Here is a 16,306-nt window from a genome sequence, read left to right on the forward strand (position 1 = left end):
GACAAAGACCTTTCTTCTGAAACTCGTCAGTCTATTCTTGTTCTGAGAAATGAAGGCTATTCCAGGCGAGAAATTGCCACGAGACTGAAGATCTCGTACAACGCTGTGTACTACTCCCTTCAAAGAACATCGCAAACTGGCTTTAACCAGAATAGAAAATGGAGTGGGAGGCCCCGGTGCACAACTGGGCAAGAGGACAAGTACATTAGTGTCTAGTTTGAGAAACAGACGTCTCACAAGTCCTCAACTGGCAGCTTCATTAAATAGTACACGCAATACAACAGTCTCAACGTCAACTGTGAAGAGGCGACTCCGGGATGCTGGCCTTCTAGACACTATTCTGGTTAGAGACTGTTTGCGCTGTTCTGTGAAGGGAGTAGTACACAGCGTTGTACGAGATCTTCAGCCGTTTCCAGCTACAATGGTCATTTACAACATTAACAATGTCTACACTGTATTTCTGATCAATTTGACATTATTTGAATGGACAATTTTTTTTCTTTTCTTTCAAGAACAAGGACATTTGTCAGTGACCCCAATCTTTTGAATTCATTCATTTATTTCACCACTAATGGTAGTGTATTTATTTGTATATATATATATATTTTTTAATTACTTTTATTTAACTTCCTTAGCATACTGGTTATTGTCCTGAATTTCGGATGACTGACGTGCCCAAAGTAAACTGCCTGTAAACTGCCCAGAAGCTAGGATATGCATATACTAGATAGCATTGGATAGAAAACACTCTGAAGTTTCTAAAACTGTTAAAATAATGTCTGTGGGTATAAAAGAACTGATATGGCAGGCGAAAACCTTAAGGAAAATCCATCCGGATTTTTTTGTTGTTGAGGTCACAGGTTTTTTTCAATGCTTGCCAATGGGATATACAAATAGATAGGACCCAGATTGCAGTTCCTATGGCTTCCACTAGATGTCAACAGTCCTTAGAAAGGGTTTCAGGCTTGTTTTTTGAAAAATTAACAAGTATTTGTAGTTTTTCGAAGGTGTCCCCCATTAGAAAAGTAGTCATGTTGCGTGCATCAACGAGAGTGCGCTCTTCGTTATTTATCTCCGCTATTAAACACACTATTCTCCGTCTTAAATATGATTGTTTATTTAGATATTAGAATACCTGAGGATTAATTAGAAACATCGTTTGACTTGTTTGGATTTGTTTGTGTGCATGTTGAACGAGTGAATTACTGAATCAAGCGCGCCAACTAAACTGACATTTTTGGGATATAATGAAAGACTTTATCGAACAAAACGACCATTCATTGTGTAGCCGGGACCCTTGGAATTGCAATCAGAGGAAGATCTTCAAAGGTAAGTGATTTATTTAATTGTCTGTGATTTTGAAAACAGGTTAACTAGGCAAGTCAGTTAAGAACAAATTCTTATTTTCAAGGACGACCTAGGACCAGTGGGTTAACTGCCTTGTTCAGGGGCAGAACGACAGATTTTTACCTTGTCAGCTCAGGGATTTGATCTTGCAACCTTTCGGTTGCTCTAACCACTAGGCTACCTGTCACCCGGTATGGCCAGAAGAGGAATGGTCACCGCTCTGAGCCTGGTTCCTCTCTAGGTTTCTTCCAAGGTTCCTGCTTCCTAGAGAGTTTTTTGTGGCCACTGTGCTTCTACATCTGCATTGCTTGCTCTTTGTGGATTTTAGGCTGGGTTTCTGTTAAGCACTTTGTGAAAACTACTGATGTAAAAAGGGCTTCATTAAATACATTTGATTGACATGTATATCACACCAACTGACTGGTTCTTCTGATGTTCACACAGGATACCATGTTGAGACATTCTCTACATCCAGAGATCAACAGCAGGAAGATCAGAGAGATAAGAAGTCTCATCACTGCCCACATTGTGAAGAGATTTTCCCATTTCTATCAAAGCTAAAAATACACCTAAAAATACACACAGGAGAGAAGCCTTACTCCTGCTCTGACTGTGGAAAATGTTTCAAAACATCAACTCAGCTAAAACTTCATCAGAGAACACACACAGGAGAGAAGCCTTATTACTGCTCTGACTGTGGAAAACGTTTTAAAACATCAACTCAGCTAAAAGTTCATCAGAGAACACACACAGGAGAGAAGCCTTATTACTGCTCTGACTGTGGGGCGAGTTTCTCTCATCTGGGCACCTTACAAGCACACCAACGTATACACACAGGAGAGAAGCCTTATTACTGCTCTGACTGTGGAACTAGTTTCTCTCAATTTTCCCACTTAAAAACACATGAACGTGTACATACAGGAGAGAAACCTTACGTCTGCTCTGACTGTGGAAAATGCTTCACAACATCAAGTGATCTAAAAGTTCATCAGAGAACACACACAGGAGCGAAGCCTTATTCTTGCTCTGACTGTGGAAAATGTTTTAAAACATCAAATGAACTAAAAGTTCATCAGAGAACACACACAGGAGAGAAGCCTTACGTCTGCTCTGACTGTGGGAAGAGTTTCTCCCAATTTTATACCTTAAAAACACATGAACGTATACATACAGGAGAGAAGCCTTACTCCTGCTCTGACTGTAAAATATTTCAAAACGTCAACTGAGCTAAAAGTTCATCAGAGAACACACACAGGAGAGAAGCCGTATTACTGCTCTGACTGTGGAAAATGTTTAAAAACATTAAATGAGCTAAAAGTTCATCAGAGAACACACACAGGAGAGAAGCCTTACGTCTGCTTTGACTGTGGAACTAGTTTTTCTCAACTTTCCCACTTAAAATCACATGAACGTATACATACAGGGGAGAAGCCATACTCCTGCTCTGACTGTGGAAAATGTTTTAAAACATTATATGAGCTAAAAGTTCATCAGAGAACACACACAGGAGAGAAGCCTTACGTCTGCTCTGACTGTGGAAAATGCTTCACAACATCAACTGATCTAAAAGTTCATCAGAGAACACACTCAGGAGAGAAGCCTTACGTCTGCTCTGACTGTGGAACTAGTTTCTCGCAACTTTCCCACTTAAAATCACATGATCGTATACATACAGGGGAGAAGCCATACTCCTGCGCTGACTGTGGAAAATGCTTCAAAACATCAACTGTGCTAACAGTTCATCACAGAACACACACAGGAGAGAAGCCTTATTACTGCTCTGACTGTGTAAAATGCTTCACAACATCAGCTAAGCTAAAACTTCATCAGAGAACACACACAGGAGAAAAGCCTTACTCCTGTTTTGACTGTGGTGTGAGTTTCTCTCGGCTTGATACCTTAAAAACACACCAACAGATACATAAAGGAGAGAAGCCATACTCCTGCTCTGCCTGTGTAAAATGCTTCAAAACAGCAACTGAGCTAATAGTTCATCAGAGAACACACGCATGAGAGAAGCCGGCTTACGTCTGTTCTGACTTTTGGGTGAGTTTTTCTCACCATAGCAACTTAACACACCAATGTATACACACAGGAGAGAAGCCTTACTCCTGCTCTGTGGAATGGTGGGCGTGTAACTCAAACTTCTAGCCAAAGTTTGCGTGTTTGAATCTCATCAAGGAGGACTTTAGCATTTTAGCTAATTAGCAACTTTGCAACTACCTACTACTTTTAGCTATTACTTAGCATGTTAGCTTAGCATGCAACTACTTAGCATGTTAGCTAACCTTTCCCCGAAACCCATTTAACTCTACCTTAAACCCCTCACCCCTAACCTAAGTAACGTTAGCAACAACAAATTGGAATTCGTAACATATCATACATTTTACAAGTTCGCAACATATTGTATGAATAGCAATGCGTAAAATAAAATACGAATTGTAATTCGTAACATACGATACGTCCTACAAGTCGTATTATACTAAACAGCAATTTACAGTTCGTATAAGGATATCAGTCAATTGAAATAAATGTGGCCCTAATCTATGGATTTCACATGACTGGGCAGGGGCTCGCCATGGGTGGGACTTGGGAGCCAGGCCCAGCCAATCAGCATGAGTTTTTCCCCACAAAAGGTCTTTATTACAGACAGAAATACTACTCAGCCCCCCCCCCCCCCCCCCCCCCCCTCTCCAGACAATCCTGCAGGTGAAGAAGTCTTGGGCTGCCGTGGTTACATGTGATCTGCAGTTGTGAGGCCGGTTGGATATACTGCCAAATTCTCTAAAAGGACGTTAGAGGTGTCTTATGGTAGAGATATAAATATTGAGTTCTCTGGCAACAGCTCTGGTGGACATTCCTGCAGTCATCATGACAATTGCACATTCCCTGAACTTGAGACAAATGTGACATTGTGTTGTGTGGCCTTTTATTGTCCCCCAGCACAAGGTGCACCTGTGTAATGATAATGCTGTTTTATCAGCATCTTGATATGCCACACCTGTCAGGTGGATGGATTATCTTGACAAAGGCTGAAATGCTCATTAACAGGGATATAAACAAAGTTGTGCACAACATTTGAGAGACATTAGCTTTTTGTGCATATGGAACATTGCTGGATTTTATTTCAGCTCATGAAACCAACACTTTACATGTTTGGTTTATATTTTAGTTCAGTTTATATTGGTAGTCCAATGTAATGTAACCTAACATACTAAATGGAGTGGCACTGATGCTTTTTGTATAATATAATATGTTTTGCTCTGAGACCAGGTTGTCCCTCTGCAGTATTCTGTGGGAAGGAGCTAGTATACACTTTTTTTATTGAACCTTTATTTAACTAGGCAAGTCAGTTAAGAACCAATTCTTATTTACAATGATGGCCTAGGAACAGTGGGTTAACTGCCTTGTTCAGAGGCAAAACAACAGATTTTTACCTTGTCACCTCGGGGATTTGATCTAGCAACCTTTTGGTTACTGGCCCAATGCTCTAACCACTAGGCTACCTTACGCCCCTAACATGTATCAGATAGAGATGGTGTGATGATCACTTTTCACCACTAGTTTGGGGGGATTGTTTTACAACTTTATTTAATGAGACACAGTTTATGAAATTAATACATGTTTATTAATTGTCTTTAAAACTAGATGAGTTATTTTAGTTACTGATCATGAATGTGTTTGGATAACTGCATTGAAGCAAACTTTATTGATCTGCTAATGAAAAATAACGTTACATGAATATGTACTGGTCAACCTCTTCTTCTCTTTAGTATTCAGTTCTTCATATTAGATCTGACAGTATGAATGGTTCTTATGGTTGTATTCAGTTCTTCATATTAGATCTGACAGTATGAATGGTTCTTATGGGCTGAGTGCCTGGAGTGTTTTTGTATGACTACAGTCAGGAGTTCTCTCTGACCCTTTATTCATCTTAAGATAGCCAGGTGAGACAACCACATATCACAGTAAATACATTTCTCCTCAATTAGTCACTGTCACATTATTATTATTATTTGTATTAGTATTAGTATTATTAGTAATTTGGGGGGGTACTCTTTAAAGACGTAGGGTTTCAGACCTTTTCGGGCAGATGGGCAGGGACTCTGCTGTCCTAGCATCAGAGGGAAGCTTGTGCCACCATTGGGGTGCCAGGACAGAGAAGTGCTTTGACTGGGCTGAGAGGGAGCTTGACCTCCTTTAGCAGTGGGACGGCCATGAGACCAGAGGTGGCAGAACTGAGTGCTCGGGTTGGGATACAGGGTTTGAGCATAGCCTGAAGGTAGAGATGGGGCTGTTCTTCTTGCTGCACCGTAAGTAAACACCATTGTCTTGTAGTGGATGTGAGCTTCGGCTGGACGCCAGTGGAATGTACGGAGGAGCAGGGTGACATGGGGGATCTTTGGAAGGTTAAACACCCAGATGGACTGCAGTGTTCTAGATAAGTTCAGTGGCGACCCATCATTCAGGGCAGGTGGGCCACCTGTTTTGAGCCCCACAGTTTTAGCGAGAAAAAAATGATCTGTTTGCAAACAATGTAAAAAAAACTTGTAATTGAGTTGTTAATAAAGCCGCATACAAACATGGTCTCTTTTTTGTTTTCTTGAGTGAGGCAGCTCCAAAATGCAGGTCTTTCAGCCTAGCTCAGTGCTTTCTGTGGAGGTGGGGCAAGCCAGCAGAAAATACGGAGCTTTGCGCTGTGATTGGCTCAGTGTTCTGTCATTCATGGGGACAATATATCACTGCCAAGTTTAAGGGTAGAACTTGAAAATTCAAGCCCCTTCGGTGCTGCCATAGAGTTACATTAGAAGTGCCCATACAAGAAGGCTCAAGGTCATTGTCCACAGATAAAATAACGTCAAATCATGTGATATCTACAGTCGCTTTGATTGGACTGATCATGTCAACATCATACTTTCAAAGTCGGAGCTAGCAGTCATCATCATGAATCAAGTCGACAATCTACTGGCAAATCCTTTTTATTCTTTGTCATATGAAGAGAAATAATGAGAAATTATAGATCAAATGTATCGGTGCTCATCGGCCATTGGACAAACATTACACAACAAGTTGGAAATTGCAAATTCAACAATGAGTGGTTTGGAAGGAATCAGTGGCTAACTACAAGCATTGCAAAGCAATCATTAGCGTGCTATTCATTGGAGTGGCTGTGTGGTCCCAAGTCTAAGATTATGGGACTCTTTTCCTAGTTTAAACGGTAAACATTCAACATTGGCCATGCTGTCAATGAAGCTTGATTTGTGCCAAGCTCAAAACTACGAAGCTACGACAGGGAAAATACGTTTTAAACTTTCATCCAACTCGGAATTGTAAATTGGGAACTCGGGTCTCTTTCTGCAACTATGACCTGAAGATCACTGACGTCCTCATTTTTTTCCTGAGTTGCCTGTTGTTTTGAAAGCACCATAAATCCAGAGAATGCCAGACTTTGATGACAAAATATGCCCACGAAGGACTGCTGCACCACCTTCCTGTTCAAGTGAGCACAGCACAACAAGGTGAGTCCAGAAATGTCTTGTCTGCTGCTGCATAAATGATGTAACATGCCAGGGAGATGTGTATACTGTAGCTAAGAAAGTAATACTAAGTGTATGTTGTGTAGTAAGATGTTAGTAGCCCATGTGCCTCACCCTAATCATTTGGTCTATTTTCACCTCTTCATTTTGTCTCCTGTTCTGACTTGGTGGTTCACATGTAGCCTATAACCTGTTTTTGAGAAATGTAATCATTGAATATTGTAAGGGTTTTCATTGTCTGCATATATGCCCCTTTATTTATTGTACGGTTCTGACTTGGCGTACAGGGAGGACGGCCCATGTTCTGAATTTTGTCGCTGAGCGACAAATAGTTAAATTGACTACGTCCGTCCTAGCTCTCTCATTAATGTCTTAATCAAAATTACGGTTTGCCTCTTATCCGCTTGTCGTCCCCTTATGCCATAGTTTGTACATATCAATTGTCAGTAGAAACCACATTTGTTTACGCAAGTCAGCCATGTTTTTTTTAAATGAGGCTGAATGAACTGTTTCGTTGCCAGACAAGGCTCCGCTGATAGCCAGGTGTAGCAGTGGTAAGTTGTTGGGACTATGCTGTTCGGTCAGCTTTATGTAACTTTTTGTGGGCACCCTTTCTCACCATTATAGTGCAATTAATGTATAGTTTAGTAATGTGTTGTGGCTTTGCTTGCATGCATCCCACTTTCTTTTGTTTTTATTTAATGAGTCAAGTTAATTAAGAAGATATTCTTATTTACAATGACAGCCGACACCGGCCAAACCCGGACGATGCTGGGCCAATTGTGCGCTTCCCTATGGCACTCCCAATCACGGTCGGATGTGATTTAGCCTGGATTCGAACCAGGGACTGTAGTGATGCCTCTTGCACTGAGATGCAGTGCCTTAGACCCCTGTGCCACTCGGGAGCCCTTAAAAGGTTTGCGCCCAACGTGGGGCAGGAGTTTGACGGCACAAGCGGGGAGCCCAGCTAACAGAGATTTGAGAAATATTTTGGTACTCTTCTCCAGATCTGTGCCTCGCCACAAACCTGTCTCGAAGCTCGACGGACAATTTCTTTGACGTCATTGCTTGGTTTTTGCTCTGACATGCACTGTCAACTGTGGGACCTTATATATACAGGTGTGTTCCTTTTCCAATAATGTCCAATCATTTGAATTTACCACATGTGGACTCCAATCAAGTAGAAACATCTCAAGGATGATCAATGGAAACAGGATGCACTTGAGCTCAATTTGGAGTCTCAGAGCAAAGGGTCTGAATACTTACCAAATAAGGTATAAATTTGCTAAAATTTCTAAAAACCTGTTTTCGATTTATCATTATGGGCTATTGTGTTTATATTGACGAGGGAAAAAATGCATTTAATCAATTTTCGAATAAGGCTGTAACGTAACAAAATGTGGAAAAAGTCAAGGGCTCTTATATAATGCCCCGTATATGCTTCAAACAGATGTAAGGTTCTGAAATGGTAAACACAATGACATAATGGAAAATGCATGTCCAATGGTTCTCTGTATTAGTATTACTAACATTAAAACACCTAGGTAGATCAGTGGTTATCTCTGTATTAGTATTATCTCTGTATTACCCACATTAAAACACCTAGGTAGAGCAGTGGTTATCTCTGTGTTAGTATTATCTCTGTATTACCCACATTAAAACACCTAGGTAGATCAGTGGTTATCTCGGTATTAATATTATCTCTGTATTACCCACATTAAAACACCTCGGTAGATCAGTGGTTATCTCTGTATTAATATTATCTTTGTATTACCCACATTAAAACACCTAGGTAGAGCAGTGGTTATCTCTGTATTAGTATTATCTCTGTATTACCCACATTAAAACACCTAGGTAGAGCAGAGAGGACAGAGCATGTGGCTTTGTAACACAGGTGTTTCATCTCCACACTGGGATGATTTTAACAGTGCAACGCCACACAGGCCTCATGCCGCTCAGGTAGGAGGGTACCAGAAATAAATGAATAAAAAAACACAAAACTAATGAAGGAACACACAGTCACCAACAATATATTCCTGGCGTCAATAGTTTCAACTGGCTCAGCTCACTGTTACAGTACAGCACCACCAAATTCCATATATTAAGTAACCATCTGTCTTATGTAACCATAACGTAACATATCACACTATTTTGAGAGTCCCTGATTTAAATTTACTATGTTACATCTAGTCTATGAGACGAGGCTGCACCTTAACCTACATTATAAACACGCAGATCAAGAGGTGTGTTTTCCCTTCAGCATCTGCATGTGGCATAAGCTCACCCACCTCACAGCTTGAATCTAAAATAGTTAATAACTTTGGCTGTCAGTGATGGGAAAAAATCTGACTCTAAGGCAATTACTTGAATAATTCAATGGATGTTTTATTTACGAACTTGATGACTAAATTGTCTTATTTTTTTTAAGCGACTTCGCTATCAATGGGAATTGGGCCGTGCTTCAGCTGAACTGCAGTACCGAAAATGCCCCCTGAGCACAGTGGAAAGCATGCTTATAGACTGGAAGCCTGCCCCCTTGATCCGAGAAGGGTGTAATTGCAGACCGCAATTAGGGGCGTTCTCTGATATCGCGTGTTTCATGATATCTAGTTTACACCAATTGATGCTGGTCCGTTGGTCCGTGGCCGTTTCTTTTGCGTTGGGAACAACAGTTGTTGACAACTGTAGCATTGTAGCTAAGCCTAACCTTAACCCTTTTCCTAACCTTAATCTCAGTCTCCTAACCGCCACGTTAATTATCCTAACCTGCCACTAATTATCCTAACCTGCCACTTTAATTATCCTATGTATGCTATGTGCCAAGTTAAATAAATACTTATTTTTTTCCCATCAAATATTCTCCATCAGTTTCATAACACCGGAACTGATCAATGGCATGTATCATTTTTTTTTTTATATCAGGGAACATCCACATCAAGAAACTGTACAGTAGTTCTCCTACTGGGAGGCGCGGGAAATAGTTGAAAGCGCAATTGGTGCTGAGGAAGCTATGGCAGTGGATGACCCGCAGCCTGTTGAGATTCATAATGTCGTTTACCAGTTGAAGAATACCGATTGTAGATGAATTGTTTTTGCGGCTGAAAGGTTTTTGGGAGTTCAGGAATTAACACTGGAAGCATTGCAGGCAGTGGTGGAAAAAATACCCAATTGTCATACTTGAGTAAAAGTAAAGATACTTGAGTCCTTTCCTGTAAAAGTAAAAGCCACCCAGTAAAATACTACTTGAGTAAGTCTAAAAGTATTTAGTTTAACATATACATAAGTATCAACAGTAAATGTAATTGCTAAAATATACTTACGTATCAAAAGTAAAAGTACAAATAATTTCAAATTCATTATATTAAAATCAAACCAGACAGAACGATTTTCTTGTAGTTTAAATGTACGGATAGTCAGGGGCACACTCCAACACTCAGACTTCATTGCACTCTCGTCTGAGTTTGCCAGAGGGCAGAATAACTGATGATAAACGAACGCTCAACACCCCTTGAATACGGCCGGTGTCAGTAAACGTCGGCAAAAACGCGTAATTAAATTGTTGCCTGTAGCACATTTAAAGTCACCAATGCTCTGGATAACATGAACACAGCCTAACCAGCTCTGCTAAGGCGAGTAAAATGGTCAGAGTTCTCTCATTTGTAGTGGAAGTAGCTAGCAAGCTAGCCAATGTTAACCAGTTAGCTTGGATGCTTGACTGCCGTTGTGAGGTCAGAACGCTTGAATCAACCCTACTCCTCCGCCAGAGCGTCCAGTGTGGCTCTGAACGCTCCGAGAGCGATACGAACTGACAATCTGACAACGCTCTGAATTTACGAACGCCCAAGCGCACTCTGGCACTCCAGATTGAATGTAAGATCACAGCCATCATTTACAAACAAAGCATTTGTGTTTAGTGAGTCCGTCAGATCAGATGCAGTAGTGATGCGCGAATTGAACAATTTACCTGTCCTGCTAATCCTTCAAAATCTAACGAGTACTTTTGGGTGTCAGGGAAAATGTATGGAGTAGAAAGTACATTATTTTATTTAGGAATGTAGTGGAGTAAAAGTTGAAGTTGTCAAAAATATCAAAAGTAAAGTACAGATACCTCCAAAAACTACTTACTTAATACTTAAAATATTTCTACTTAAGTACTTTACATCACTGATTGCAGGGAATACTGACTGAAGATGTTCCTCCCTACGAGGCCCATGAAACTGTGTAGGGATGTGATTTGAAGAGAACTGTGACTGAAAGAGTGGGATGTTTTTATTTATCTATTTATGTATTTTGTTTTGATGTCGTTGTTTCCGCAATGGACATGTATTTATTTCTACAGTTTACTAACCGTACAGTAGGTGGAGGCAGACACGTTATATTTGTGTAAATGTCAGTATACCAGAGAAGAAAATTACGCTGTTGTACTGTCGTAGTGGGGAACAGGAAGTTCCGGTTAGAAAACGACAGAACTGTGTTATGTCGATAGTGGTTGTGTCCGTTTCAACTGTATTATTGTAGGTATGTAATAGCACGTTTAAACTTTCTAACGTCGAAGAATATATAATATGGTAGGTAACAAATCCGTCAAGGTATTATCACGTTTGGTAAAGGTTTTAATTATATGTGTTGTTTTGGGGTCAAACCGAGTGAGTGAAGAACGTGATTATAAACGATTTTACAAGTCATGTAGCTGGACTTTGGGTTTGTCTGAGTGTATGTACATAATTTCGTCAAAGTAATTTCATAAAGATTCCACTTATTTGAGTTCGTTTTTACATGTTCTTGGTTTTGTGTAAAATGTTTTTGAGTTGATAAATAGCCTCGTCCGAACCATCCTGATCTCGCGAGTTTACATACACTGTTTCGTTAATGTAAGCTCGCGAGATCAGGAATATTCGGACGAGGCTAGTCAAATGGCGGCTTCAACGGTTTCGGTCGTCTTTCTAGGAGATTGCTCGTGGTGAAATGGCGACACGAGGCTGTGTAATGGAGTGTCAACATAGAGGGAAGCTAACTGAAGATATCCTTCACCATTTGGAGAGAGAGGCCAACTGCATGGAATGGCGTCGATTAATGCGGATGAATCAGAACACGTATCAAACTCATTCCATGGAGGACCAAGTGTGCGGGTTTTCGCTCCACCCTTGTACTTGATTAATGAATTAAGGTCACTAATTATTAAGGAACTCCCCTCACCTGATTCTCTAGGTTTTAATTGAAATGAAGAAACGAAAACCTGGGAGGCTCTGCCCTCAATGGGATGAGTTTGACACTCCTGAAACAATGGAAATGGAGAGAGAGCTGTGCTGGAATGCGACAAATTTGGGGGACATTTCTGATATGGAGTGGGAGGATGAGGGCCTAGTATGTGAATGGTCTGTAGTGGAAAAACAGAGATAATGGTACTGGAAGCAGAGGTGTATGTAGTATAGAAACTCTAAAGAGGCCCAAGGTAGGGAGCTAGAGTAATAATGTGTCACAGTGGAAAGTTGGGATGGTGTTTGAGGAGACCACAGGGCCTCATTTACACCCTATCTGATTAACCAAGGCCATAAAAAGAGAGATGAAGTTAAACTGGGCCGTTCATTGAAAATGGTAGATTGTTAATATCTTGTGTTAGTCAGGTTCAGCAAGGGAAGATTCTTCAATTGGAAAATCAAAATGGGACAAAGCTCAGAAACCTTGACCCTGGAGCTTCTGCTAAATTGAAGGGAGTATTCTCTGAGGTCCCAATATCTATGTCCATGGATGATAATGTTAAAGAACATGTGAAGGAGACCGAGTGGTTGAAGCCTAAAGGTTGATCAGTAGGAAAGAGGGTTAAAGAAGTGAAAGCTTATCGGTGCTGTTGAGGTTTGAGAAGGTTTTGTCTGGAAAAGTACAGAATAGGATTCCTTAGCTTCAATGTCAGAGAATTTGACCCACCCTCATCAATCAACCAATCACTCTATTGTATTTATAAAGCCCTTCTTTCATCAGCTGATGTCACAAAGTGCTGTACAGAAACCCAGCCTAAAACCCCAAACAGCAAGGTGTAGAAGCACAGAACCTAGGAAGAAACCTAGGGAGGAACCAGGCTATGAGGGGTGGCCAGTCCTCTTCTGGTTGTGCTGGGTGGAGATTATAACAGAACATGGCCAAGATGTTCAAATGTTCATAGATGACCAGCAGGGTCAAATAATAATCACAGTGGTTGTCGAGGGTGCCACAGGTCAGCACCTCAGGAGTAAATGTCAGTTGGCTTTTCATAGCCGATCATTGAGAGTATCTCTACCGCTCCTGCTGTCTCTAGAGAGTTGAAAACAGTAGGTCTGGGACAGGTAGCACGTCCGGTGAACAGGTCAGGGTTCCATAGCAGAACAGTTGAAACTGGTGCAGCAACAGTGAATCATCACAGTGTTTTTAAATGCCAAAGAATGGGACATGTAGCTGTTGAGTGAAAAGATGTGCCAAGTGTGTTGGAGATCATGATTACGGTAAATGTTGGAGCAATGTGACGGTTAAGTGTTGCAATTGTGTGGAGGACACACAGAGCAGCATTTGGTGGATGCCAGGTGCAGAGAGATGCTCAGAGATATAGAATCCGTCATGATGTATCATATACAGAGGCTGTAAGACAGACTGGTGGAACTACAGTGCAGACTGTTGGAGCTTCCATGGCTGGTCCTGTAGTAAGAGGACCTACTGTCAGACTGATGGAGCTTCCATTGTTGGTCCCGTAGTAAGAGGACCTACTGTCAGAACTGTTTTTTCTACTAGTCCTGACATGGTTTCGAGGCCTGTTCAGAAATCTTGTGCCCATAAATGTGCTGTGACAAAGATACTTTAATAGTGAATAATATGTACTTCATAGCATTCATTGGTAAGGTTATCAACATCTTGGATTGTGTAAAGCAGAAATACCAGGTTGAAAGTTATCTTGTAAACTGCAGCAGAGTTGTTGGGGGTAACAGATGTTACTGTCGGTATGGTTTTTGATAAGCTGGATAACCTGGGGGTGGATTGTCTCAGCATGATATAAATCCCAATGTTTGGAAACACAGAAAGGGATCTATTGATAACGTTTATTGGGGGTGTGGCAGGGTTTTTGGGGAAGGGGAGGGTGTGGTAGAAGTTAATAGGGATTTCTTGGTTTATTTTCTTAGTACAGAATTAGACAGACATGGACCTTAAACGTTTGTTTGCGGACCGCCATGATACCATAGGAGGTCTGCATCAATGGACTTCAGTGCAGGTAGTGCCTCCTTAAGTCCTTGAATTTGACTTGCCGCTCTACGAACCCTGATAAGTCTTACTGTGGTGTGAACGGGAAATAAAATTTGCCTTTTGTTAGTGAAATGATACAGTGAAGGTTATTCATAACATTTTCTCATAGTACTGCCAAAATCATACTGCAACCTTGTAGTAAATATTTTTTGAGTCATTTATGCATTTATGTGAATTGAGGAAATCTACTACAGATTAAGTGCACTTATTTTGTGCAATTTAAAATGTGTACTTTGTGTCTAATGTGAATGAATGTTTTGCCAAGGATTAGCTACCTGCCTCCCGGGTGGCGCAGTGGTCTAAGGCGCTGCATCGCGCACTAGCGACTCCTGTTGCGGTCCTGGGCGCAGTGCACGCTGACCAGGTCGCCAGGTGTACAGTGTTTCCTCCGACACATTGGTACGGCTGGCTTCCGGGTTGGATGTGCGTTGTGTCAAGAAGCAGTGCGGCTAGGTTGGGTTGTGTTTCGGAGGACGCATGGCTCTCGACCTTCGCCTCTCCCGAGTCCGTACCGGAGTTTCAGCGATGGGACAAAACTGTAACTATTTCCAATTGGATACCATGAAATTGGGGCGAAAAAAGGGGTAAAAAAAAAAAGGATTAGCTACCTGATCTACTGAAATGACATAATTGAACAAGAACAAAGAGAAAATATTTTTACCGAATAAAGTGCCAGAACTGTCAAGAAAATAACTTTTGTGTCCGTTTGTCTTTATTTCTACAGGCCGACTCCGATTAAGTCTGAGGCCATTAACATAAACAGTGAGGACAAACCTACTGGGTCCTGATTGTGACAGTGGGGCCCAGTTTGCACTGCAGGATCCAGAGATGGCATCAGGGAAGCTGGAAGACTGCAGTCAAACACTGGAACTGAATGTCATCATTAAAGATGAAGAAGAGGAGGAGGAGATTGGTAAATCTGTTAGAACCTGCTCTTACCATGACTATACAGTGCGTTCAGACCCCTTGACTTTTTACACAATTTGTTATGTTACAGCCTTATTCTGAAAGTGATGAGAACTACAATTGAATCCATCTACACACAATACCCCATAATGTCAAAGCAAAAACAGGTTTTTAGAAGTATTACATTCTTGGGTATGACGCTACAAGCTTGGCACACCTGTATTTGGGGAGTTTCTCCCATTCTTTGTCAGGTTGGATGGGGATTGTCACTGCACAGCTATTTTTAGGTCTCTCCAGAGATGTTTGATATGGTTCAAGTCCGGCCTCTGGCTGGGCCACTCAAGAACATTCAGAGACTTGTCCCGAAGCCACTCCTGCATTGTCTTGGCTGTGTGCTTAGGGTTGTTGTCCTGTTGGAAGGTAGAACTTCACCCCAGTCTGAGGTCCTGAGCGCTCTGGAGGAGGTTTTTATCAAGGATCTCAATGTACTTTGCTCCGATCATCTTTCCCTTAATCCTGACTACTCTCCCAGTCCCTGCCACCACCATGCTTTACCGTAGGGATGGTATTGGCCAGGTGATGAGCGGTGCCTGGTTTCCTCCAGATGTGATGCTTGGCATTCAGGCCAAAGAGTTCAAACTTGGTTTAATCATACCAGAGAATCTTCTTTCTCGTGGTCTTTTTCTTTTAGGTGCCTTTTGGCAAACTCCAAGCGGGCTGTCATGTGTCTTTTACTGAGGAGTGGTTTCCATCTGGCCTCTACCATAAAGCCCTGATTGGTGGAGTGCTGCAGAGATGGTTGTCCTTTTGGAAGGTTCTTCCACCTCCACAGAGGAACTCTGGAGCTCTGACAGAGTGATCATCAGGTTCTTGGTCACCTCCCTGACCAAGGCCCTTCTCTCCCGTTTGCTCAGTTTGGCTGGGGGACCAGCTCTAGGAAGAGTCTTGGTGTTTCAAAACTAATTATATTTAAGAATGATGGAAGCCACTGTGTTCTTGGGGACCTTCAATGCTGAAGACATTTTTTGGTACACTTCCCCAGATCTGTACCTCAACACAATCCTGTCTCGGAGCCCTACGGAAAATTCCTTTGACCTCATGGCTTGGTTTTTGCTCTGACATGCACTGTCAACTTAGGGACCTGATATAGACCGGTGTGTGCTTTTCCAAATCATGTCCAATCAATTGAATTTACCACAGGTGGACTCCAAGTTTTAGAAACCTCTCAAGGATGATCAATGGAAACAGGA

The 16,306-nt window shown here is 41.5% G+C and overlaps 1 protein-coding gene across 1 annotated transcript; it reads left to right on the plus strand.

Moving 5' to 3' along the window:
• Nucleotides 1–1,961: 1,961 nt before the first annotated feature.
• Nucleotides 1,962–3,599, plus strand: LOC120033323 (gastrula zinc finger protein XlCGF17.1-like; the record flags this gene model as incomplete). The annotated part of the gene is made up of 2 exons (XM_038979624.1): nt 1,962–2,302; nt 2,721–3,599. Coding segments are annotated over 2 exons (981 nt in total), but the record flags the coding sequence as incomplete, so codon positions are not given.
• Nucleotides 3,600–16,306: the final 12,707 nt, after the last annotated feature.

This window comes from Salvelinus namaycush, chromosome 40 (genome assembly GCF_016432855.1).
Source record: "Salvelinus namaycush isolate Seneca chromosome 40, SaNama_1.0, whole genome shotgun sequence".
Taxonomy (NCBI): Eukaryota; Metazoa; Chordata; class Actinopteri; order Salmoniformes; family Salmonidae; genus Salvelinus; species Salvelinus namaycush.